At 35.9% G+C, this 23,653-nt stretch overlaps 1 protein-coding gene across 2 annotated transcripts in view; it reads left to right on the forward strand.

Annotated features, from left to right (window-relative positions):
- The window catches only part of arhgef17 (Rho guanine nucleotide exchange factor (GEF) 17), a 100,862-nt gene that overhangs the window by 53,358 nt on the left and 23,851 nt on the right, over positions 1 to 23,653 (forward strand). For both annotated transcript variants that reach the window (XM_081372097.1, XM_081372098.1), the window contains exons 3-6: positions 10,568 to 10,645; positions 17,637 to 17,819; positions 22,140 to 22,256; positions 23,192 to 23,284. In XM_081372097.1, coding sequence (XP_081228223.1) covers positions 10,568 to 10,645; positions 17,637 to 17,819; positions 22,140 to 22,256; positions 23,192 to 23,284 — 471 coding nt within the window. The remainder of the gene's footprint in view (positions 1 to 10,567; positions 10,646 to 17,636; positions 17,820 to 22,139; positions 22,257 to 23,191; positions 23,285 to 23,653) is intronic.

Consider the following 23,653-nt stretch of genomic DNA (forward strand, 5'->3'; position numbering starts at 1 on the left):
GAGACAGTGTGTGAATCATTGGGCTTTTTTTCATGTATTGCTTGAGATTTGCCCCCATTTCTTTGAGATAAACAAAGACAGAATGGACCCTATACACCCAGCGCAATCGCAAGTGTTTTTGTTAGTTTTTGCAATGTGCGTACACTTTGTCCTGTAGATGGTCTGCTTGTACGCTTTAACTTTGTGCACGAGCAGATCCGTTTCCTCGCTAGAGAAGCGTTCAGTTTTTCCGCTTGCAAATTCCGCCATGTAAATAGTGAATCCGCAACTGGCTTTTAAAGGGAATGGGGGATGAAACTCTGGTTGGTTTATTGCACGTTACGCCCAAAACACACCCATTACTTATTAAAAAAATAGGGACAACTCTTTTAGACCATGCGCCGGGTTCACCGACTATTTTTCCCGTTGTTAAACTAGCAAAAGTGGATTTGGATACGCCCTAAGTGCACTTGCGCCGTGCGCTTTAGACCATGCGCTTAGGTTATTAAAATAGGGCCCTATATCGGTCTTATGAGTACAGTTGCAATAGTGAGATTTTCATTGTTTTGGTCTCTTGAAAATAGCCATGGGCTGAGGAAATGCATATCTTATTTTATTGCTTAGTTTAATTGTTTATTCATGTATAGTTAGATGGGTTTTTTTCTCTTTTGCTTGTTTTGAAAATTTGTTTTGATCAATATTGCAAATGGAAAGTGATCAGACTACGTCAACCTGACACGCATGGCTTTTGCTGGAATCATTGTCATAGTTGCATAACCTTTTTGAAGAAGCTCTCCAGGACTCCAATTTTTTTTATCTGAAAGCTAGTCAATGAAGACCTTTTGCTGGGGAAGAACTAGAGAAGAACCGGGGGAAGGATTGAGAGGAGAGAGGAAAGAGCTGGCTTTGTGAAAGTGTTGAAAGGCTGTGTGATTTCAGCTCTTGTGATCGCAGGGAATGACGACAGTAGAAATCATCTATGGTGTGGAGGGGGCTGAGAACTGATGTCTGGTGCTAGGCAACTAGCTTAGTGCATTTTCAAAGCAATGTTCTGTTTTCTCTCTGTCTCTCTCTCTCCTGCATTTCTGCCAGGGATGTGCAAGACTGCATATTTTTAATAAAATTGTTGGACAAGTTGGGGGATTTTCTGAATGACTAGTTGAGATGCGTGGGTCTCGAGATGTGTTTTTAAAACTTTTTTAAGACTTATCTTGTTTTGCAGACTCCACTATATTGCTTGTCATTTGTTGGATGACGTGAAATTACTTAATTTAAAATTTACATCAAAAATGTATTTAATAATATTGTTTTAATATATGTTAAATTATATATTATTATTATATATATATATATTAGGGCTGTCAAACGATTAATCGCGATTAATTGCATCCAAAATAAAAGTTTGTTTTTACATAATACATGTGTGTGTACGGTGTATAATTATTTTCTATATATAAATACACACATATACATGTATATATTTAAGAAATATTTGCATGTATATACTGTGTATATATATTTATATTATATATAATTTATATTATATATAAATATTTTATATATAAATAACACATTTTCTTAAATATATATGATGCATGTGTGTGTATGTATTTATATATAGAAAATAATTATACTCCGTACACAGACATAAATTATGTAAACACAAACTTTTATTTTGGATGCGATTAATCGCGATTAATCGTTTGACAGCCCTAATATATATATATATATATATATACTATTATAAATAGTATTTATATTTAATATTTATTTATATTTATAAATTATTATATAACTAAACTAAAATTTATTTCTACACAATACTTTATTTTTATCTTTACCTTTTTTATTTGTGATGAATCATGAATTTATTCATTCATTTAAAAGAATCAGCACATTAGAAAAAAAATCCCTTTTCATGAATTGAACACATCCACTGTAAAAAAAACAACAACAAAAAAAATGTTGGTTTAACTTAAAGGTTCCATATTGAAATTTTCTGGCTTTTTTTATATAACAGATGTCTAGGGGCTTTGTAACTACCATATAAGTTTAAAAACAGTCACTCCACAGACAAATGCACACAGCCTGCATAAAGTAGCTGTGCCTTTTCAGAAGGCGTTGTGACTTCCGTAAAAATGTGACATCAGAACTACTCAGTCACCGCCTTCAGTCAACTCACCACCCCGAACACTGCCCACCGTCCCTCCCTCCTATTGCCCAACCCCAGACAACATCGCGTCCCTCCATCATTGGGTCCGACCTCAAATTCGAAAGCCGTAAATAAACTTCTAACACCTTTTATGTATATTATAGTTTGTAAACGGATATGCAACACTAACGTGTTGCTAAGTTGATGCTGACGTGTTGTTTTGTTCAGTCTATGGTTGCCACAAGCTTTGATAGAATATCAGCTGGAAACAAGACAAAATATGTTGTTTGTTTTCCTAAGTTACAGACACTGGTGTATGCTGTATGTTGTTTTTATTGAGTTAAAGACGGTGAGATTGAGTTCACTAAGTCTCTGTGTCTTATGTTTTGCTAACAGAAACTAACGTTTAGTGTACTCGCATGGGTAACGATACTTCAAAAGTCTGAGTTTGTTTGCAGACAGTTTAAATGAATGTTAACGTTAAATCTGTGTGCAGCAACGCCGAAAGTAAAAAAAAAAAAAACGCTTTTGTAAACACGTTTGAGGAGGTGGTTGGTTGTTTCCTGTCGTTGCCGATTCGGGGTCTTAGTCCGCCTCTAACATATAAGGCCCGATAACATTTCCCTCAGCAATGTCCATCATTACAGGTGTTTTACTTACCTTACTTCTGAGCATCGCCTAGCCACAGCAGACTCCAGCGTACATGACCCTAGTTACCTGTGGTTGGCCTGGCCGTAAGTCACTCAGAAGAGAGGCTCATGAATATTAATTAGACTGGCCAAAATCAACCTGTTCTTAGCAGAGCTCCTGAAAAAGGAGCTGTAAAAATATGAGATGGTTTGTGTGTGTGTGATATATTTCCTGCAGTTGTGTACTTAAAATATCCCAAAAGTTCCCAAAGATTTTTAATTTCTGAGAAATTCCAATTTCAAATAATGGCTCGTCCCTGTCGCCCTGTCCCACTTGTCGCCTGTCAATGACGTAATAGCTGCGTTATCCCTGGTTTCCGCTCGTACTGCAATAGTAACCATGGCGACAGACGTGGACAACCACATTACGTCTAGCGGCACGCTCACGCTGTTGTTTCGTTCAAACATTATGGACCATGTCAAGCAGACTTTGGGACAAAAGGAGAACTAAAACAAGGATCAATATCAGCGTGGCGTTTTCAAGATGCCGAGAGCTCCACATCCGCGACTAACTTGTAAATGTAGAGGTGAGCAAATGTACATAAAACTAATCGATGTTTTAAAGCTCAGCATGATGAAATCATAGAATATGACCAGTATGTTATTCTAATGTTGATATCTCTCTCTCATTAGCAATCGCGACCTGCTTCATACCACAGTCATGTTAAAAACATCAATGTATTCACTCATCCGTAAAACATTTTTAGATCCTTCGTCATGACGGCAAGTTCCATAATTCCACTAATGCGTCATCAACATACGCCTTTGTTATTGTAAGAGGTTAGCGACCCCTAGCGGCTTTAAGGACATCAAAATCTAAAATAAAACTCCAGAGGGGTGTACAGTATGGGATCTTTAAAGTAAGCTACCTGCTTGCCTTAATTTTAAGTTCATTGAAATGTGAGTTTATAACAATGGAGATCAGTTTAATCAACAGAAACTCAAAATATTATGGTGTCTGATTCTGAACCATATTTTCTAAGTTGATTTGACAAAAGAAAAAAAGATGTGCTAAATCATGAAAATATTTTTTTTACAGTGTGGTCACAGACTGCATGTTTTTTTTTGTCAAATTTTTTGTATTCAGATGTTTAATCATTCATTCAGTTCAGTATTTTACTTGTGTAAAATATACTTTTTGGGCATAATATTTTAGGTATGCAAAATATTTGTTTCATGTCAATTATTATTATTTTTTTTGTGATACTTTCAGGGATTGCAAGAAAAACTATGACAAGTTTTTAGCTTTGATTGAATTATATCATAATAAGTAGTCATAGAGCAGATGCTTTAACCCTATCCTAAAGGGCACAATGATTATACCTCATGTACCAATTAAAATCAGCAAGCTTTGATTACTAGCTATGCTTTAACTAGTACGCCACAGCACCTGTACCTGTAGCAAGCTGACCAGAACACCTACAGCACCTGCTTGAACTGCATCCAGCAGACAAATTCCCATGTAACGCTTGAACGTTCTCCGCCCTTCTTTCATGATTAACCGTGCAGAATTTTCTCGTTGTGACTAGCGACCGGTAAGCGTTTTTGATCAGATCAAAGGGAGGTTGATTTGATTGGCGATGGGGGATCAAATGACAGATTCCACCTGCTCTATTCAAGATGCGGTAAAGTGTGTTCTTTTCTATCGAAGACGCAGCGGTTGGCAGAAATAGCATGTTTAACTACAGTGCACGTTATATCTCAGGCCTCTAGCAGAGCGATCTTTAGAAGGAAATGAGATCTTCTCATAACTCAAACACACTCTGCTAATAAAAACCAATCAAACGCTACAGCCAGAACCTCAAACAGCCGTTTACCTCTGCACTATGATCTCATTACCTTGATGAGTGTAAATCAAAGTCACACATGGGTATTTAGATAAAATGGATGGTTGTTTTCAGATCTGTAGAGCATTTTGGGGAGGTTTAAATACTATACTGAAGCAGTGGCCTAATGGTTAGAACATTTACTCCAGCACAGCCGTGGTGCTCATGTGGGCAAAACAGGTTTGAATATCTCGCGCTGCCTTGCTTTCATTCATGTAAAATAACTGTAAATACTCTGTCAAGTCTGACTGCTGTCTGTGAATAAATGATTTAAAAAAATGCCCCAGGTCAGTTCTGGTGTAGTAGTTGATTAGTCACCATTCTACTTGGAACTAAAGTTTAAGGGTTTTTTTCGTGGTTTAGTTTACTTCCATAAACATTTTTGGTGTAGTGAGCGGTCACACAGTAAACAGGAAATTCTTATTTTGATTGGATGTGTGTGTTTATCAGTGTGTTCAAGTGGTTTAGTTTTAGTTTAGTTTAGTTTGTGTTTTATTTTTATTGTGAATCTGTTAAGGGGTAATTATATAAAACAAATCACATTTTAATTGAAAATTAAACATTTTATCAAACTTTGATAATCGCCTTAATCTTTTAAACAGCTGGTCAAGCTACATGTTTTAAAAATCATGTTATATATATATATATATATATATATATATATATATATATATATATATATATATATATATATATATATATATATATATATATATATATAAGCATATGAGAGTCAAATTGGACGACTTCACGACTTCAGGGACTCATCTCAAGATCACTGATTTAATAGTTCATCTATTGCCAAAATTATGAAAAAAGAACAGTCCAGAAAACAAAATAGGATAAATAAAAAATGAAAATATTAAAATCAATGATGCGAGACTCAGAAAATGTAGTTTGTGTATAAAATGTCCATCAAAACCAACACGTTGAACGATCTTCACTAACCCAGTGAAGTTTTACAATTGGATTGGTGTTTATTCTCTTTAGCATGCAGTCTGAAGTATTTCACTCAGTTCCCTGATTATTCCGTTTCAATTTCAGTGAGTAAAGAACAAAACTTTGTTGAGATTTGAAAACATGAACATTTTTTATAATGATTTGATGGTCTCTCAATGCGTAAAATGCATGGATAGTAGCAAAAAAATATGAATCCATAGTAAAGTTTCAATAATGTGAATGTGACCCTAATATAAGTTCATTTTCTTGGCTCTTGAAATTTGGTCATTGTTTTTGTGTTTTTTCCTCCATCTCATGTTTATGCAGCACAACATGTCCCACACATGAGCTGCCATGAACATTTGCTTATTAGAGAATTATTTTATTTATTTTGCCCCAGTGAGCTTCATGTTCTCCTGCTCTGCGCGACCTGGTCTTTCCAAGAAATGCATTTGGATGTTCCTGGATTCATAATGTGATTTTATTATAATAAAGCTGCCCTATAATGCATCAGGAGAACAGCTATGGGACGGGTGCACAAGGCACCTTTTGACATTATGTAAGCCAAATGGCAAGAATGTCCATGGGCTTTGTTGATGTTTAAATGAATTAGATTCTTGCAGTTAAAAACCGTGTGTCTGTTACTGTTGTGACCAATGTAATCGCGTTAAGATTATTTGAGGCATAAATAAAATGTTTAATGGTCTTTTTGTGTGTTCATGAGATTGTTGTACTGGCATGCATGTAGTTCTACTGAAAGAAGATTTCATACTCTAATTTGCCAAAACTTTCACCGAAACTTTTTTTCGTTTTTTTTTCATTTTTAATGTAGTTAGTTTTGATTTCCATCAAATGGTTTTATCTCATTTACATGTATGTACAACTTCAAAAAGTAAGTTACCTGATTTAGTTAATTGAAATTAAAAAATTAAGTTTACTTGACAAAAGAAAATAAAATGAAAATATATTTATTTTTTTACAGTGAATCACCAGTTTAATTTTGTAAGTTTAGTTTGTGTAGTTTGTAAACAGTGGAGGATGGTTCTTGCAAAGGCAAGTTCATGGGTTCGATTGTAAATGTTTTTATTCATATTTTAGTCTCATTTATAGTAGATGTTTAGCTTTTTTCATCTCAATATTAGTTTTAATAGAGTAACCTTTCCAAGATCCTCTGTGCAGTCCTGTGCATGTGACTGAATGTCAAGCCGTGTCTTTCTCATCAGGGCATTTCAGAAATACTCTTTTGGGACATCTTTAACGGCTGCCACACATGCTGTTGGAGCTGCTGGGCACATTTCTGGCCCCCTGATGAGACTCCAGAGAGCATTTCGGTCTAAATGCAGTTTAAATGCGTTTTTATTACCAATTTTTATTTAGGACCAAGTTCAGGCAAAGGCTCAATCTCTTAAAATACCTTGCAGCGTATACAGATCTTCCTGTCCATGTGCTCACCCTGCGTGTGGCAGTTTGATTTGTCTTGAGGGGAAAGGTAACTAGATTCTGTGTCGGCCTGCTTGAGGAACTAAACAGCAGGTCAGCAGGTTTGTTTAGCGCAGTTTAGAGCCGGACGTGTCGACCAAGACAGCATGCTGGTTAGTGTCTGTCAAACCGGCTGCTCTATATGAGAGAAAAATGAACTGGATGGCATGAGCATAAATCTGAGATACAAGCACACATGCTTCTTTCTTTTTTTCTTTCTTTCTGTAATACCTCGTAAGCCATATAAATACCATTTAAAATGGTTTTAGTTTAGAGTATTAGTACTATTAATACAGTATTGACTGTGTGTGTTGTGGTGGTTGTTCACGAGTCCCTTGTTTGTCCTGAGTAGTTAAAATGCCCAATGTTCTTCAGAAAAATCCTCCAGATCCTTCACATTCTTCAGTTTTCCAGCATCTTCTGCAAGTTTGAACCATTTCCACAGTAGTGACTGTATGATTTTGAGATCCATCTTGTCACACTAAATTCATTATTTTGTGAACATCTGTTATGTGAAACAGCTTATTCAGGAAAGTGCTAAATAAAAAATATCATGCCATTTTTATGAGAGAAAAAAAGTGCTGTCAAATCGATTCATCATGATTAACATAAGAGTTTGTGCATACAAGTATGTATATATAAATATGTGATTAAAGTTAGATATATATATATATTGTATGTGTCTGTGTATATATTATGTAAACACAAACTCTTATGTTAGATGTGATAGATCACAAAAAAAATTACATTTAGCAGATTCTGCAAAGGGTATGTAAACTTTTTAGCACAACTCTATATTCTCTCCTGTGCACATCTTTTGTCTCTTGCATGTTATTTCATTTAGAATGAACAAACACATTTTTGGGATTGATTTTGTAATGACCTTTTTGTGGGATGTTACTGACATTCTTTCAGAAATAAACTCTTCTGAACTTGTTAGAGTGCTTCTGTAAACAGTTGGAGTCTATGTTCCCAGGAACCAGTTTAAAACAAAGTTGGATTATTTGGAGGAATCCTAAAACGTTCGTTCTCCTTCAGCCCGCTTCATGGTATACGTGACTTTGTGCGGCATTCGCTGCACGTGACTTCCTTTTCCAATTACATCCATGTCACACTGCGTGTTTGAGCTAGGCATTTCAGAACAGATCTGTAACGCAGGCCTTCCGGATGCTGGCTAACAAACTTAACCATGAAAGAACAGCACACCCTGTCCATTATCAGTTTTTCTCTTTAAATGCCTCTCTCTCACTCAGATGTGTTTGTTGTGTAGTGTCGGTCAGGACTGATTCACAGTGGTTAGTGAAGGTTATCTTCTCAGAGATGGAAACATACACATATTTGGCTCAGTGGCTGACACAGACTAGTAAACAGGAAACTCTTGTTATTTTGAGCACTTCATTATAAATTGTTTCCTTTACACCACCAAAATACCATAATGCATTCTTGACTGCTTTGAAATCATAATGAGTATTAGATGTTTATGTTCCTTAAGAGAATGTGAGTAAATACTGAGTAAAAGCACCATTACAGTGCTGTGAATGGTTGCCAGGGTGTTTCTAAGAGATTGCTTAAAGGAACACTCCGACTTTTTGGGACTTTAGCTTATTCACAGTATCCCCCAGAGTTAGATAAGTCCATACATACCTTTTTTATTTCTGTGCGTTCAGTAAGTGTTATTTGATGCACCCACTGCTAGCCTAGCTTAGCACAAAGACTGGATGTAAATGGATAAGGTAGCATACTAATCCCAATAAGTGACAAAATAATGCAAACATTTTCCTATTTACATGTTGTGATCTGTATAGTCACAGCGTGCACAAATAACAAGGCTATATGAGACAGAGACCATTTTTAATCGTATAAATACTGGGAACTATATTCTCACTAGGCGTAGGAGCACAGCTACTTGGGCGGAGTGGCTACTTTGTTTACGGAACCATCAACAGGGCGTCTTGTGTGCTGCGCTAATCACTCCGCCCAAGTAGCCACTCCGCCCAAAAAGGTATGTATGGACTTATCTAACTCTGGGGGATACTGTGAATAAGCTAAAGTCCCAAAAAGTCGGAGTGTTCCTTTAAGACTTGTGTTTACCAGGTTGCTATGTGGTAACTAGGGTGTTCTGGGTGGTTTCTAGTTTGTTCTACCCCAAGTGAAAATAGTTGATCTAATATTTTGTTCTCTTGGGCGATGTTCGCACTGTCAGTCCAAATCCGATTATGTGTGTATATCTGACTGGAATCTCTAAATGAATCACTGTCCACACAGTGTTGGCCTATCACAACTGTTCAGATCTGATTTGTGTGTCCCGTGGCACTCTTTTTATTTTCTGGAATATCTGCATTTCTGTGGTTTCTGTGGCAATGACGTAGCATTGGTAGGTAGGCTATACGGCCTATTTACATGACAATATGTAGCCGCCACACTGGAACTACTACGTTTTCTGTTCTGTCGTCTCCACCGATCTCAAAACATGTCTCAGTTATATTGTAATTTTCTGCTCGTACGGCACTTTGCAACAACAGCCTTGTTTCTGCGACGACTTTCAGCATGTTTCCTAAAACAACGTCTGACATGTTTACGTTTTACGTGGCGTGAGAAAGTGACATAAATCACGCAAAATCCGATTAGAACGGTCAGACTGAAACAGATTTCCAGAAATGCTATTTAAACAGGATTTCAAACCACATATGTAAGTAGCTCAAAACAGATGCGTAAAATCTTTTTTGATTATATTTGATTGATATTTGATTATTTTTTACTTTCACACTTGCACCTGCTGTGATCGGATTCTAATCGGATATTCACAAAAAATCGGATTTTAGCTGACAGTCTGAACGTACGTAGCCTAAACAACGCGTTTTCATCCTAGGGCGTCATATACTGACGCTTTTGACATTTCGTCTACATCGAACGCACATGGCACCCTTTAGCGTCAATATGACATGCACAGAGCTTTGTTCGGTCATGGGTAGGTTTAGGTCTGGTGTAGGGTTAGGGTTAGACCGCTAGGAGGCGCCTTCTGGCCCATATCTATCTGCGTCTCATATTGACGCTAAAGGGTGCCATGTGTGTTCGATGTAGACGAAATGTCAAAAGCGTCAGTATATGACGCCTTGGGATGAGAACGGGATCTCTCCTTATCAAGACACGTGACTTGAGGAATCTTTCGTGCAATGCAAAGTTTTTGATACTTTAAATGTTAGAGGTTTTAAAAAGTAACTTTGAAAAGTGTCAAACACCTCTAATAAATGTACTAATTGTAGTATTTTGGTCTAAACTGTGGTTACTTTTGTTTTTAAGGGCGTTGAAGTTTTGTGTAGGCCTGTACTTGAGTCTCTAGGATTGTGTCTACATGTATTTGTCGTAGATATTTATTTATTTATCTTAATTTGTATTTATATGCCTTTGTTTATATTTATTTGATTTAAAATGTATTTAAAAAATATTGTTTGTAATATGTAAATGTGTTTTATGTGACGTTATTGACATATTTCTCTCTACAGGATATGAGAAGACATGTGATGATGACTTTACTGGACACTGAACAATCTTACGTTGACGCTCTTCGCACACTCACACAGGTATGAAACGCACATATTTTCATGTTGCTGTCTAAATGAATAACATAGACTCCTATTAGTCTTATTAAACTAATAATAATGACTACAGGCTGTTTTTTTTACAAATTTGGACATATTCAAAGGAAGGTTTATCATTTTAACTCACTACTGGGGACAGTTTTTGTGGAGAGTAAATGCACATACATAATCAACACATCAAACGTAATGGCCAAACCAAGTATGTTGCATAACATTTATCATAAAAATTAAAAAAGGGTTTGCTATTTGTGCTTATGCATCAACCTTTTAATATTATTCTTAATATCATAAATCGTTTGCAGACCTTGAATAAATCAGAACAGAACAACCGAAACATGATGTTTCTGTAAGAACGAGAGCGGAAGCTGCATACTGAGTTTAATAAGCAAAAGAGAGAAACAAATCATCATCTTTTCCAATCTCTCCTGACTCATAACAACCTATTCCAGCAGCTGCATCCGTTGCCCTGGCAACAAGGTGAGCAAGCAGCGGGCAACGCACCTCCAAAATGGCCCCCATTACTGAGCAATTCCCACCAGCATTTATGCTCTCATTCTGTGTTAAAGGAAACGGTTTATCTTTGTGGGTAAATGATTGCGTTCCAGTCAACATCATTATGTGTAAACGGTGTGCAGCGGGTCAACCGTGGTTGGCTGAGCAAACAATGAGAGAGACGCACAAGCACAAGTTTATCACCTTAAAGTGTTGATGGGGAGATCTAGAGAAAGGTGTGGAGAGGTGCATGATGGACGGATGACAGACGAGAGTGGTTTATCACGGTAACAGCGTGTCTCCGGGCACGTTTTAGGGCGTTTGAGTTGCTGGAAGAGCGTTGGCCAGATGTGCGCTAGTCAAAACATCTGACCTGAGACAAACACACTGTGTTGGTATGTTTTAACATATCGTATTAACATGCTTTTTTGGCATTGGTAATACCAAGGTATTTTTTAAGTACGATGTGAATACCATAAGATATGATGTTACCATCTTATACATCACTGTACCATGGTAACACAACAGTCCTTTTTTGTATGTTTATGTAAGGGATATTTGGTTTGTTGGTAAGTAGGGTTTGGTAATTTTAGTGATTCCAATTCTGCTTATCGATTCCAGTAAGGTAAAAGCATATTAAAGACAAGTAAACAGAAATAAAATAAGAACAAATAAACAAATTATCAATAGCACAAAAAAAATACAACTAAAGAAAGTTCAGGTACAGAAATTGTAATCAAATGTAAAATAACACTGCATAGTGTTCTTTTCATAAATAAAACTTTGATTATTCCTTATTAAAGTTACAAAAGTTATTCTGTCAAGATCAGTGAGTGATTTTATTTTTCTTTTGTTCTTTAATTAACGTTAATTACACAGACTACAGCAGGTTTATTAGGCTGCTGTCGCTTTAAGGGCTCATGCAGGATCCAATATACTGTTACACTTGCACACTGTTTATGTTCACTTAAGACAAAACCGACTGTGTTTACGAGAATATTTTGACATAGTTTTGTGTGTATTTGTGCGTTTAAGCACAAGACGCGTACTATAACTCACTTCAGTATCGCGCACTAAATGAGAGGCAGCTGTGTGCGCAAAGAAAGCAGCGTGCCGCACGAGTGCCGAATTGAGTTCTCTTTCGCGTTTTCTTGTTCTTGAAAATGGTTTGAAATCACATTAAAATGCGCACACAGGAATCGAAGGTTTCATTTTATGGTCTGATTCCTACGGTGACCGGGAGGGGACATGTTCGGTTCACTTATTTTTGTCGTGGCCACAACATATAAACTCGTGGGAACGTGATATTAAGTCGTGGGAACGTCATAATATCTCGTGGGAACGTCATATTAAGTCGTGGCCACGAGATCATTTTGTTGAGGTAACGACATCATTATGTCGTGGCCACGCGATGCAAAGTCGTGGCCTCGAGATCATATGTTGAGGGAACGATATATTTTTCTCGTGGCCACGAGATCATTTTGTTGAGGTAACGACATCATTATGTCGTGGCCACGCGTTGAGGGAGCCACAGCGGCCAATACTGTAACCAGGGCCGGCCCGAGGCATAAGCGAACTAAGCGGCTGCTTGGGGCCCCCTCGCCACCAGGGGGCCCCCAAGCGAGTTTTTTTTTTTTTTTTTTTTTACATATTAGGCCTAATTAAATTAAACAAGTGACATAAATTAATGAATGGATTAATAATTCAAGACAAGAAAATTCTGATTTCATGATCAATATACCTGCCTACAACTGCTGCTGTGTCTGCCAGTGTTTGAGTCATATGCGCATAACCTCGCGTGCATAAAATTCGTGCGCAAAGTCACGGTAGCCTAATGTTAAGCCATTTCACACAAATTTGATTTGATCAATGATTTATCCTTTAAATTTAATGATATTCAGAACAGAACAAGAATAAAAAAATAACTATAAACAAGCCAAAACGAAATAATTTAAAGCGAAAGTGAAAGCGGATCTCTCTCATTAGAATCAAAATGTTTCAACATTCGTGATGGATTTGGATGGTAAACTATTATTTATTATAGGCTTCTTTGTACTTCACCCACGTTCCAATATCGAGGGAAAAAATCATCCTCTTCACAAGCGCAAAAATGTGCTTGAAATCCAATATCGAGGGAAAAAATCATTCTCTTCACATGCGCAAAAATGTGCTTGGAAACATCACAGTGGAGCGGTGCTTATACGCAGCACTGAATGGTACGAATTGTAGGCTACTACTGACTATTTAAAAAGAGCAGTGTAATTTTTATATGTTAGTTTGACTATTTTATTAGTATTTTTTATTACGGCTATAACGAACAGGCTGCGATGTCAAGATTGCAGTGCTGGAATAGCCTATGTTGTGTGTGTGTGTGTGTGTGTGTGTGTGTGAGGCGCGGACGCGATCGAACAGTGGAAACATAAACACATACTCCGTCATGTTCATATAAGACATCATTCAAACTGCAAAGGGTTGCAAAACGTTGGAGGATATTTTGCAAATAATTTTTTTTTAATATGTTTTTTGACAGTTTGTTTTCAGAAGTTTCAAAGAGTTAGTAAAAGAGTAAAGAAAAAGTTAAAACATTTTTATTTAAGTATCTATTTTTTATTAAGTAGGCTATTTATTTTGTATTAATACATAACCTCATTGTATTAATTTATAATGTAACATTATAGAGTGACATTGTGTCAATTATCGTCAAGCACAGGTGACTCCGCGTGGTGGGAGGGGGCCCCCAAATCAAATTCTGCTTAGGGCCCCCAAAAGGCTCGGGCCGGCACTGACTGTAACCGTACCATAGACTGGGCTACAGCAGAGATGGAGATGACAGAAGAAATAACATTTTACTTTAAATTAGGAATGTCATATAAAGATATAGTGCGGTCTTTGGCATTAAGACATGGGTACGTTATAAGTGAAAGACACATGAAGCGCATTCTTAGACTTTGCCGCACGCATATTTAGGGACCGTCTCAAAATTACATGCGACATTGGCATAAACATTTCTAACTTCAATAGCATTTGAAGACAACGACTTACAGTCATAAAACCAACTGTACACTGTTCACCCAGGTCTCATGTATGATGCACACCTTTTAGATTTTTATGACAACAAACTGCTAAATCATATGCAAATATTGTAGGCATATTTCACTACTGCCACATACCTGACACCTAGATGAACAATGTACAGTTGGTTTTATGACTGTAAGTCATTGTCTTCAAATGCTATTGACCTTTAAATGTGGTCATATTCTGTATATGATCCCACACAGTAGTGAAATACATAGCATTATTTGCATATGATTTAGCAGTTTACTGTCATACATATCAAAAATATTAAAGGTGTGCATCATACATGAGACCTATATGAACAATGTACAGTTGGTTTTATGACTGTAAGTCACTGTCTTCAAATGTTATTGAGCTTTAAATATTGTCATATTCTGTATATGATCCCATACAGTAGTGAAATTCATAGCAATATTTGCATATGATTTAGCAGTTTATTGTCATAAATATCAAAAATATTAAAGGTGTGCATCATACATGAGACCTATATGAACAATATACAGTTGGTTTTATGACTAAGTCATTGTCTTCAAATGATATTGAGCTTTAAATATTGTCATATTTTGTGTATGATCCCATACAGTATGTGAAATAGGCCTACAATATTTGCATATGATTTAGCAGTTTATTGTAACAAATATTAAAAATCTAAAAGGTGTGCATCATACATGAGACCTGGGTGAACAATGTACAATTGGTTTTATGACTGTAAGTCATTGTCTTCAAATGCTATTGAAGTTAGAAACGTTTATGCCAATGTCGCATGTAATTTTGAGACGGTCCCTAAATATGCGTGCGACAAAAAAAGTCTAAGAATGCGCTTATCTTTATAACGTACCCATGTCTTAATGCCAAAGACCGCACTATATCTTTATATGACATTCCTAATTTAAAGTAAAATGTTATTTCTTTTGTCATCTCCATCTCTGCTGTAGCCCAGTCTATGGTACGGTGTATTGGCCGCTGTGGCTCCCTCAACGCGTGGCCACGACATAATGATGTCGTTACCTCAACAAAATGATCTCGTGGCCACGAGAAAAATATATCGTTCCCTCAACATATGATCTCGAGGCCACGACTTTGCATCGCGTGGCCACGACATAATGATGTCGTTACCTCAACAAAATGATCTCGTGGCCACGACTTAATATGACGTTCCCACGAGATATTATGACGTTCCCACGACTTAATATCACGTTCCCACGAGTTTATATGTTGTGGCCACGACAAAAATAAGTGAACCGAACATGTCCCCTCCCGGTCACCGTAGATTCCTGACCTTAAGACCTTTTCGATCCCCAACCAAATTGGTAAGTTTTTTTTTTAAGTCAAATTGGACCCTACTTACACATTTCTGGTATTATTTCATTGTCATTTAGGTTATAATTATGAAATGCCTTTCTAGTCTGAATATAAAAAAAAATATTATTTTATGATTTATATATATATAAAAAAAAAACAATTCTGACAAAGATGATGTAAATAAATAAACAAATGATACATGGAGGTAAAACAGTGAAATAAAGAAAATATTAGGTGCATTATAATGAATATGATAGAAAAAGATAAATAGATAGAAATACATATTTCTATCTTTTTTAATGTTCTGTTACCCATTAATACATAATTTTATGGAAGTAAAATGGGTTGCAAATAACAGTTAATGTTGACTAATTCAAATTAAAGGTAGGGTAGGTAGGATTTTTATAAAAAACTTTTTTTCAAATTTGTTTAAACTGTCTTTATATACCAATACATAATTAAAATGTAAGTGCTCTGAAAAAGAGAGTATAAAAATCGAGTGACTCTAGACCTTTTAATCTGCAATAAACACAGCTCATTATTTCCATTCGGGACTAAACAATTGATTGGTTTGGGCGACTGTCACTCACTCTCGCAACCATGGCTACCACCCCTGTTGCTAGATCTGCCCATATGCGCGCGCACCCGTTTGATTTGAGGAGTGCAAGAGAGGCGCGGAACTTACGAAGAGTAAAATTATGGCAGAGAAAGAGCATTCAAAATTCAAAGCACCTGCATATGCAGTCAGCGAAGGCAAACAAGGCAAAAACTACTTCCTCGGACCCTGGTTGCCCGCACTCTTGAACCTCCTCTGCTTCGTCCTCGACCCCGGACCTGTCCTCGAACCGACGATGCGGTACTTGTCTCCGGAGTTTAGTCTTCATTAGAGTCAACAATGTTTTCATCATGGAAACTCTTACATGCAAAACACCGTATATGTTATGAATCTTACACGAAATTCACCTTCATCACAGTTTAACTGATGGTAATGGAAAAACGTGTATCAATGCAACCTGTTTTTAGCTTTGCCTTATAAATATAGCTCGCTACCGAATCAAACAAAGTATATTTTAAACTTTACCAGTATCGATATGCTAGCTTGATAGTGAGTACTAAAAGAAATCTTATGTTTATATTTATAGTGATAAAGTTAGGTATTTTATTACATGTGATTCTGACATGATGTCACTGCATGCACTGCGCTCCTTCCTCTCCACTCGTCTCAGGTAAATAAATGCGTCTTCCAGCTGAGCCTGAGCGGTTGGCGCCGCGCGTTCATGTGTTTTGGGGGCGTGGCTTTGGAAGGAGCTCAGAAGGAAGGGGGTGGAGTGAATGGAAATAATGAGCTGTGTTTACAACAGTCGTGAGAGGTCTACAGACACTCGATTTTTATACTCTCTTTTTCAGAGTACTTACATTTTAATTATGTATTGGTATATAAAGACAGTTTAAACAAATTTGGAATGTTTTTTTTTTTTTTTAGAAAAATCCTACCTACCCTGCCTTTAATATATAAATGAGATACAAGTTTGGTTTTAAAAAATCCTTGTTTTGTGACAGTAAAGACAGAGGAGCAGAATGTTTATCTGCATTTGATGTTCACAGTTTACATCCCAAAGGGGGAGTCAGGCATTTCCTATAATCAAAGTCTGTCCCAGACCACCACATGCAAACACAAAAGCATGCATTCATTCTGTCATTGTATATTCCTTTATCATTTTTGATGCATTTTTTTTTATTGAATATTCCTTTATATTTATTAATGCATATTCATTATTATTGCATTTTCCTTTATATTTATTTATGCATATTCATTATTTTTGCATATTCCTTTATATTTATTTATGAATATTCATTATAATTGCATGTTCTTTTATATTTATTATTGCATATCCAGTTCATGGTCTAAGTATGTCAAACACACTCAAATGTTAACATTCGTTAACACAGTTTAGTGGTTTTAACTAGACAGCATTTTTAATTTTAGCGATTAATGCCGTAATGCACTGTGATGGAAATGTTGATTGCATTTTATTCAGTACTAAAAAGTAAAAAAATTTCCATGTAGATAAACCTCTGTTTCTCTCTGTTGTTGCGGTCTCAGGGCTACATGAAGCCCCTCAAGCACCCGGAGAACTCCCCGCTCTGTGACCCGTCCCTGGTAGACGAGATGTTTTACCAGATCCCTGAGATTCTAGAACATCATGAGCAGTTCCTGGAGCAGGTGCTGGACTGTGTCAACCAGTGGCATGACAAACAGACTATCGGACATGTGCTCATTCAGTCGGTGAGAACCTAATCACATTTTTATTACTATTTACACTGTATTGTATGTGAGAATACAGTCCCAAATCAAAGTAGGTTATGTTGAAAATACTACACCAGAAATGATTATAATGGTAAACATTTTCAGACGGATTTTTGTAACATAGATCTGTGTATGAGGAGGACTAATGCTGTGTCCCGATTTACATACTATCTGTCCCAAGTAGTATGCAGAATTAGAATGAGTGTTCCCTGAATTAAATTATATTGATAATTGAATGCTAATATAGGGCCCTATGGTTTCCGTGATGAATTTGGCAAAATTTGGATGAATAAATCAAAAGTAGGGTCGTGACCTTCATCAAATGACGATATGACCTCTGTGAATATTAAAGCACAAAAAGACTGATATTGAAATATGATGTCTGCATGTTCTCCAGAGTTCACTTTACCAGTTAAACGCCCAGTGAAATACATATTTTAAGTGCCTAGTAGAAGTGGTCAGCCATGGATTTTTTCTTTATTTTTTTGGTTTATAACATTGTTTGCTTAAACGTTCCATGTCAAATTTAGTTTTTTTTCTCTGGTTCAGAAATAGCTTATGAACAAATTGGTAAATTTGGCTATAATCAAGAGAAATTATAATAGTCTTCCCACTATTTTCACATTAACAGCATGTCTTATTTTGATGATTTCATTCATCTTCTGTGATTGGCCTCTCACATTAGCGTTATTAACACATAAGGTTCAGTTAGCCAGTGATCCGCTCAGAGAGTGTGTGAACACTAGGCTGGAGCCACTCAGCCCCGGTCGTCTGCTCTCAGAAGGTACTGACAGAAGTGTTGACATCTAGCAGGTGTTTGTTTTCCATACTGAAGGGATGACGTGCAGGTTGCAGGCTTATTAGTTGACATGGTCGCCATATTGTCTCAACCCACCGGTCTTACTTAGGGTCTATGATGTCGTGATGCTGGTGCCGTTCTGTCTCTCAGACACATACACACACGTGCACACACAATTTATCCTGCTGCTAGGTCTTCGTCTCATCCTAAGTGCCATCTCTGAAAGTTTTTTGTGTTCTTTTGAAAGAAATTAATAATTTTATTCAGCAAGGATGCATTAAATTGATCAAATGTGACAGTAAAGACATTTATAAAATTACAAAAGATTTCTATTTCAAATAAATGATGTTCTTTTGAGGCCATAAAACCCATCCTGAATATCTTTTTGCAAGAGTTTTGAGAACTGAACTGTAGCCTAGAATTTTTGTTTCGAAACGATGTGAAAATCATCCTGCCCACTCATTCACATAAAACAGTATATTGATTGATTGATTGATTGATTGATTGATTGATTGATTGATTGATTGATTGATTGATTGATTGATTGATTGATTGATTGATTGATTGATTTGAAATTTGTAAGACATGTTTTGTGTTAGAAAGGTCATAATGTGAGGAGGCGTGAATGATCATGAATATTGATGTATTTCACACCTGGAAAGACAATGACCCTTTCCACTAATGGCCCTATCAGGTGAATGGGACTGTGAGGGAACTACAGTACATGAAAGAATGTGAGGAGATTAAAAGAATGGCTTTTTTATTGTTTGAATGTTATTTACTATACAACATTATCTATCTATATATATATATATATATATATATATATATATATATATATATATATATATATATATATATATATATATATATATATATGACAAAAAAGCACATTATTGAGCACACTGATCTAAACACAGACACCTTTGTGTCATTCCTGAAACAGTTCTTGTTCAACATACCTGGCATTTCCAATGTGTTTGCCATGCACTGATGAAAAAACAGTAGTCAGTGATGGAGCTTATTTTACCATGTTCATGTAGAAAATCAGTCCAGCGAAGTTGAACAGCCTCTTGAAGTTGGTGCAGCGCTCTCAGGAAGAAAAAAAAAATGTTTAAAGAGACTTGTGTGAAAGTTTGAGTCTGCAGGACACATCAGTGGCATATGGTCCCTATAAAAAGAAACAACAAAACTACTGTGAACATGCTGATAGGGCTGCATGATTTAAAAAAAAAAAATTGGTCCGATTGTTCTGGTTAAAATTTCAATTTGAGATTTAAACTTCACAAAAAAAATAAAAAGAACAACAGGTTTGTTGTGCCTACTTGCTATAATTTTGTCCCAAAAATTTGGTGCTTCTAGATCAGTATGACTAATAATAATTATGATTATTGTTAGTAGTAGTACTAAATAAAAATATTAAAATAAGAATTATTGGGAACACTTTACAATAAGGTCTCATTCGTTAACATTAGTTAATGTATTAACAAACATGAACTAACAATGAGTAAAACATTTATTACAGTATTAATTAATCTTTGTTAATGTTAGTTAATAAAAATAGTCGTTCATTGTTTTTTATGTTGATTTACGGGGCATTAACTAATGTTAGCAAATAAAACTTTTGATTTAAATAATGTAGTAGTAAATGCTGACATTCTCATTAATTAAGATTAATAAATGCTGTATATGTATTGTTCATTATTTATTAGTTCATGTTAACTAAAGTAAACTGTTAACTAATGAAACCTTATTGTGTTACCGAATTATTACAATAACACTATTTCGTTATAAAAAAAATATATATATATATATATATATATATAATTTTTTTTTTTTTTTTTTTATAATATTAAGAATAAATATAAATACTATTTATATTTGCCTTGGTGAGCATAAGAGACTTTCTTCTTTCAAAAACATAAAAAATCTTACCAACCCCAGCTTTGGAACTGTAGTTTACTGTACTTTCCCACCACTTTTAGTGCATTGTGTAATTATGCTAATTGGGATGCAGCCTAACATTTGTTCAGAATAAGGTGAAGGTCTGTTCTCTCTGTAGGAATGCTAAGTGTCTCAGTGTGGGGCTTTAATCTGTCTGACCCTCTGCCCCGGTTTGGAGAAATACCGCCTCACGACTGCTAGGTACACGTTGTTTAGACATTCCTGTCAGATTCACGTTCGCACATCAAATGCAGGATTTATATGGGCTCTCACTAAATTAGTCGCAAACTGACAAACTCAGATAGTTTAGACACCACAATTCTGTTTTATGGGATTTTTAAGGCTTTAGGGCTGTACTGAACCCTGTGCATGTAAGTCTCAGGCCTGGTGTAGATGGTTGTCTCAGACAGGGCTTAGATAAATTAGGACATTTAAGTAGCTTTTATAAACATAAAAACATTACTGCGGTGCATCTTGAGACAAAACAATGGTACTGACATATTTTAAAATATACCAGCGCATGTTGCATTGAGTTAAATCAGCTCAAACATGCATTTTAGTGTGGGACTAGGCTTAAGCCTGATCTGTCTCCTAAGCTCATGCCTTTAAGCTCGTGTTTTTTAAGGTTCTCATTCATTTTGTTCATAGGAACTTCAAAAAATTATTCAATATCAAGCTTAAGATGCATCATAACTTTACAAAGAAAAAAGTCTATGGAAAAAAAGCTTAAAAAACAAATCAGAACTCCTTTGTAACCATAGCAACATGCTAAGAGTCACCCACAACAACCTAGCATTGTGCTAACTATTTGCGCTACAAGAAGGGGCCATTATCTTGTTTTATTAGTTTTATTAGATATCATACAACCCAAGTCCCATGCGAAAGTCAAGAACAAAAACAAAACATGAAACTAAAGGTCATTCACCTTATTTGATAAACGAAAATATCAAATTATTTAATTACATTATTATATTCATGTGCACTTTAATGTTCGGTACAACTGCAAACCAGACTCAAGGAAACCTGAGCATCAGATGGCTGTACATAAAGTTTGAAATAGTTTTTATTTATTTAAAAAAAAATAATCAAAGTGTGAAAATGAACGCCTCTATAGAACAGACATTGTGCAGATATGTCAGCGTGTTCTTCAGGGCTCGTAAAACAGGACCTCTGTTTCTGGTGGGTGTAAATTGTCCCCCTGTGGCTTTAGAGTTAAACATTACAGAACAGACTGAGTCACACGCTGCCAGTGAGTTGTCTTTCCTCACGACAAGCTAAGGAGATTTATTTGAGGACTCTCTGTCCGCACACACCATCCATTCACAAAGATAACTACTCAGAGTTGTCCTCACTATCAGATAGGAAGCCATTTTAGTAACAAACATATCAAAAAGCACTTTTTTTTATATATATATATATATGGTAACATAACTCAGAATTCACTAAGGACGGCATAGCTCCGTGTCAAGCAATGATTAGCAGGCTAGGGCAGATTTTTTTTACGGTGCACAGTTGTTGTACAGTGTTGATCAATAATGATTCCACTTTCTCCTCAGTTTTCCAAAGAGATCCTCGCCAATATTTATTCAGCATACATCGACAACTTCATGAACGCCAAAGACGCAGTGAGAATTGCAAAGGAAGCCAAGCCAGCTTTCCTAAAGTTTCTAGAGGTACATTACGGCTTTGTTTGTTTGTGTGTGTGTGTGTGTGTGTGTGTGTGTGTGTGTGTGTGTGTGTGTGTGTGTGTGTGTGTGTGTGTGTGTGTGTGTGTGTGTGTGTGTGTGTGTGTGTGTGTGTGTGTGTGTGTGTGTGTGTGTGTGTGTGTGTGTGTGTGTGTGTGTGTGTGTGTGTAAAAATAATTCTACACTACAATTATCCCCTCAAGAGGCTGTTTGGCAGCTCATTATATGGCCATTTGGCACAGCTAAACTTTAAATATATGGATTTTGTCATTGTGCAAACTATGACCTGTTAAAACAGAGAAAGACAGGGTTCATTTTCAGTATTTGTGTTGGACTTTTAATGTCTTTAACTGGAGATGAGGGTAAACCAGTGTTATTTTAGTATTATTTCTATGCTATTATATTTATGAATGTTTTGAAATAGCTTTTTATTTTTTTATATTTGTTAATTTCCATTTTTTTTAAGTTTTAGTTTTAATAATTTTAGTAGCCTACTTAAAAATATTTATTTCAGTTAGTTGCCTTGAAAACATTTCTCGTGCAAGTGCAAGTTTTTTTCCATCTAATATTTATATTTATTTATATTTCAGCCTCATTTTAATAAAAAACATTTTAAATAGTTTTAGTTAACAATAATACATTTAACTGGGTTAAAAAAAAATGACGTAAATTCCCTAGTTTTAAATGCATATTTATCTTTATCAGTTGAATCATAACATGTTTGAGGTGTTTTTGAGCTCAGCTGTTTGAAGATTACTGCCCTCTAATGGTAACTCTGCAAACTGAACCTAAAGAAGTTATCTAGTAAAGCATGGTTGGATAAACTGTACACATGAAGTTGAAATCAAGATAAAGTATGGTAGTACTTCTAAACTTTTTGTTTGTGTTCCATTTCTCTGTTATTCTATCTCTTTCCTCCTCAGCAAAGCATGCGTGAGAATAAGGAGAAACAAGCTCTGGGTGATCTGATGATAAAGCCAGTGCAGCGGATCCCACGATACGAGCTGCTAGTTAAGGTGACACTAACCATCCCCTTTTTATTTTTACTATTTTGTGTCTGTTAGTTTTTATTTATAAGTTTTCTTTTCATGTATTGTTGCTTGTTTAGAACACATTAGGTAGGGCTGAACGATGAATTGAAATAAAATCGAAATTACGATGTGTCTAGTACATTATCGAATCGCAAAGGCTGCAATTGAATTAAACAGCACGTTTCAGGGCCTTGGTTTGCAGTAAATGCATCTTCTTACTTCATAACGTTTATTTGGGAATACAACATGCACTATCCATTTCAGAAAATATGTTAATGAGAAGCATTTATAAACCTAAATTTGGCAGATTTCCACCAAAATAAAAGCTCAATGGTTTAATTAAGACATTAAGAA

This window comes from Scardinius erythrophthalmus (assembly GCF_964197995.2).
Source record: "Scardinius erythrophthalmus genome assembly, chromosome: 8".
Lineage (NCBI taxonomy): Eukaryota > Metazoa > Chordata > Actinopteri > Cypriniformes > Leuciscidae > Scardinius > Scardinius erythrophthalmus.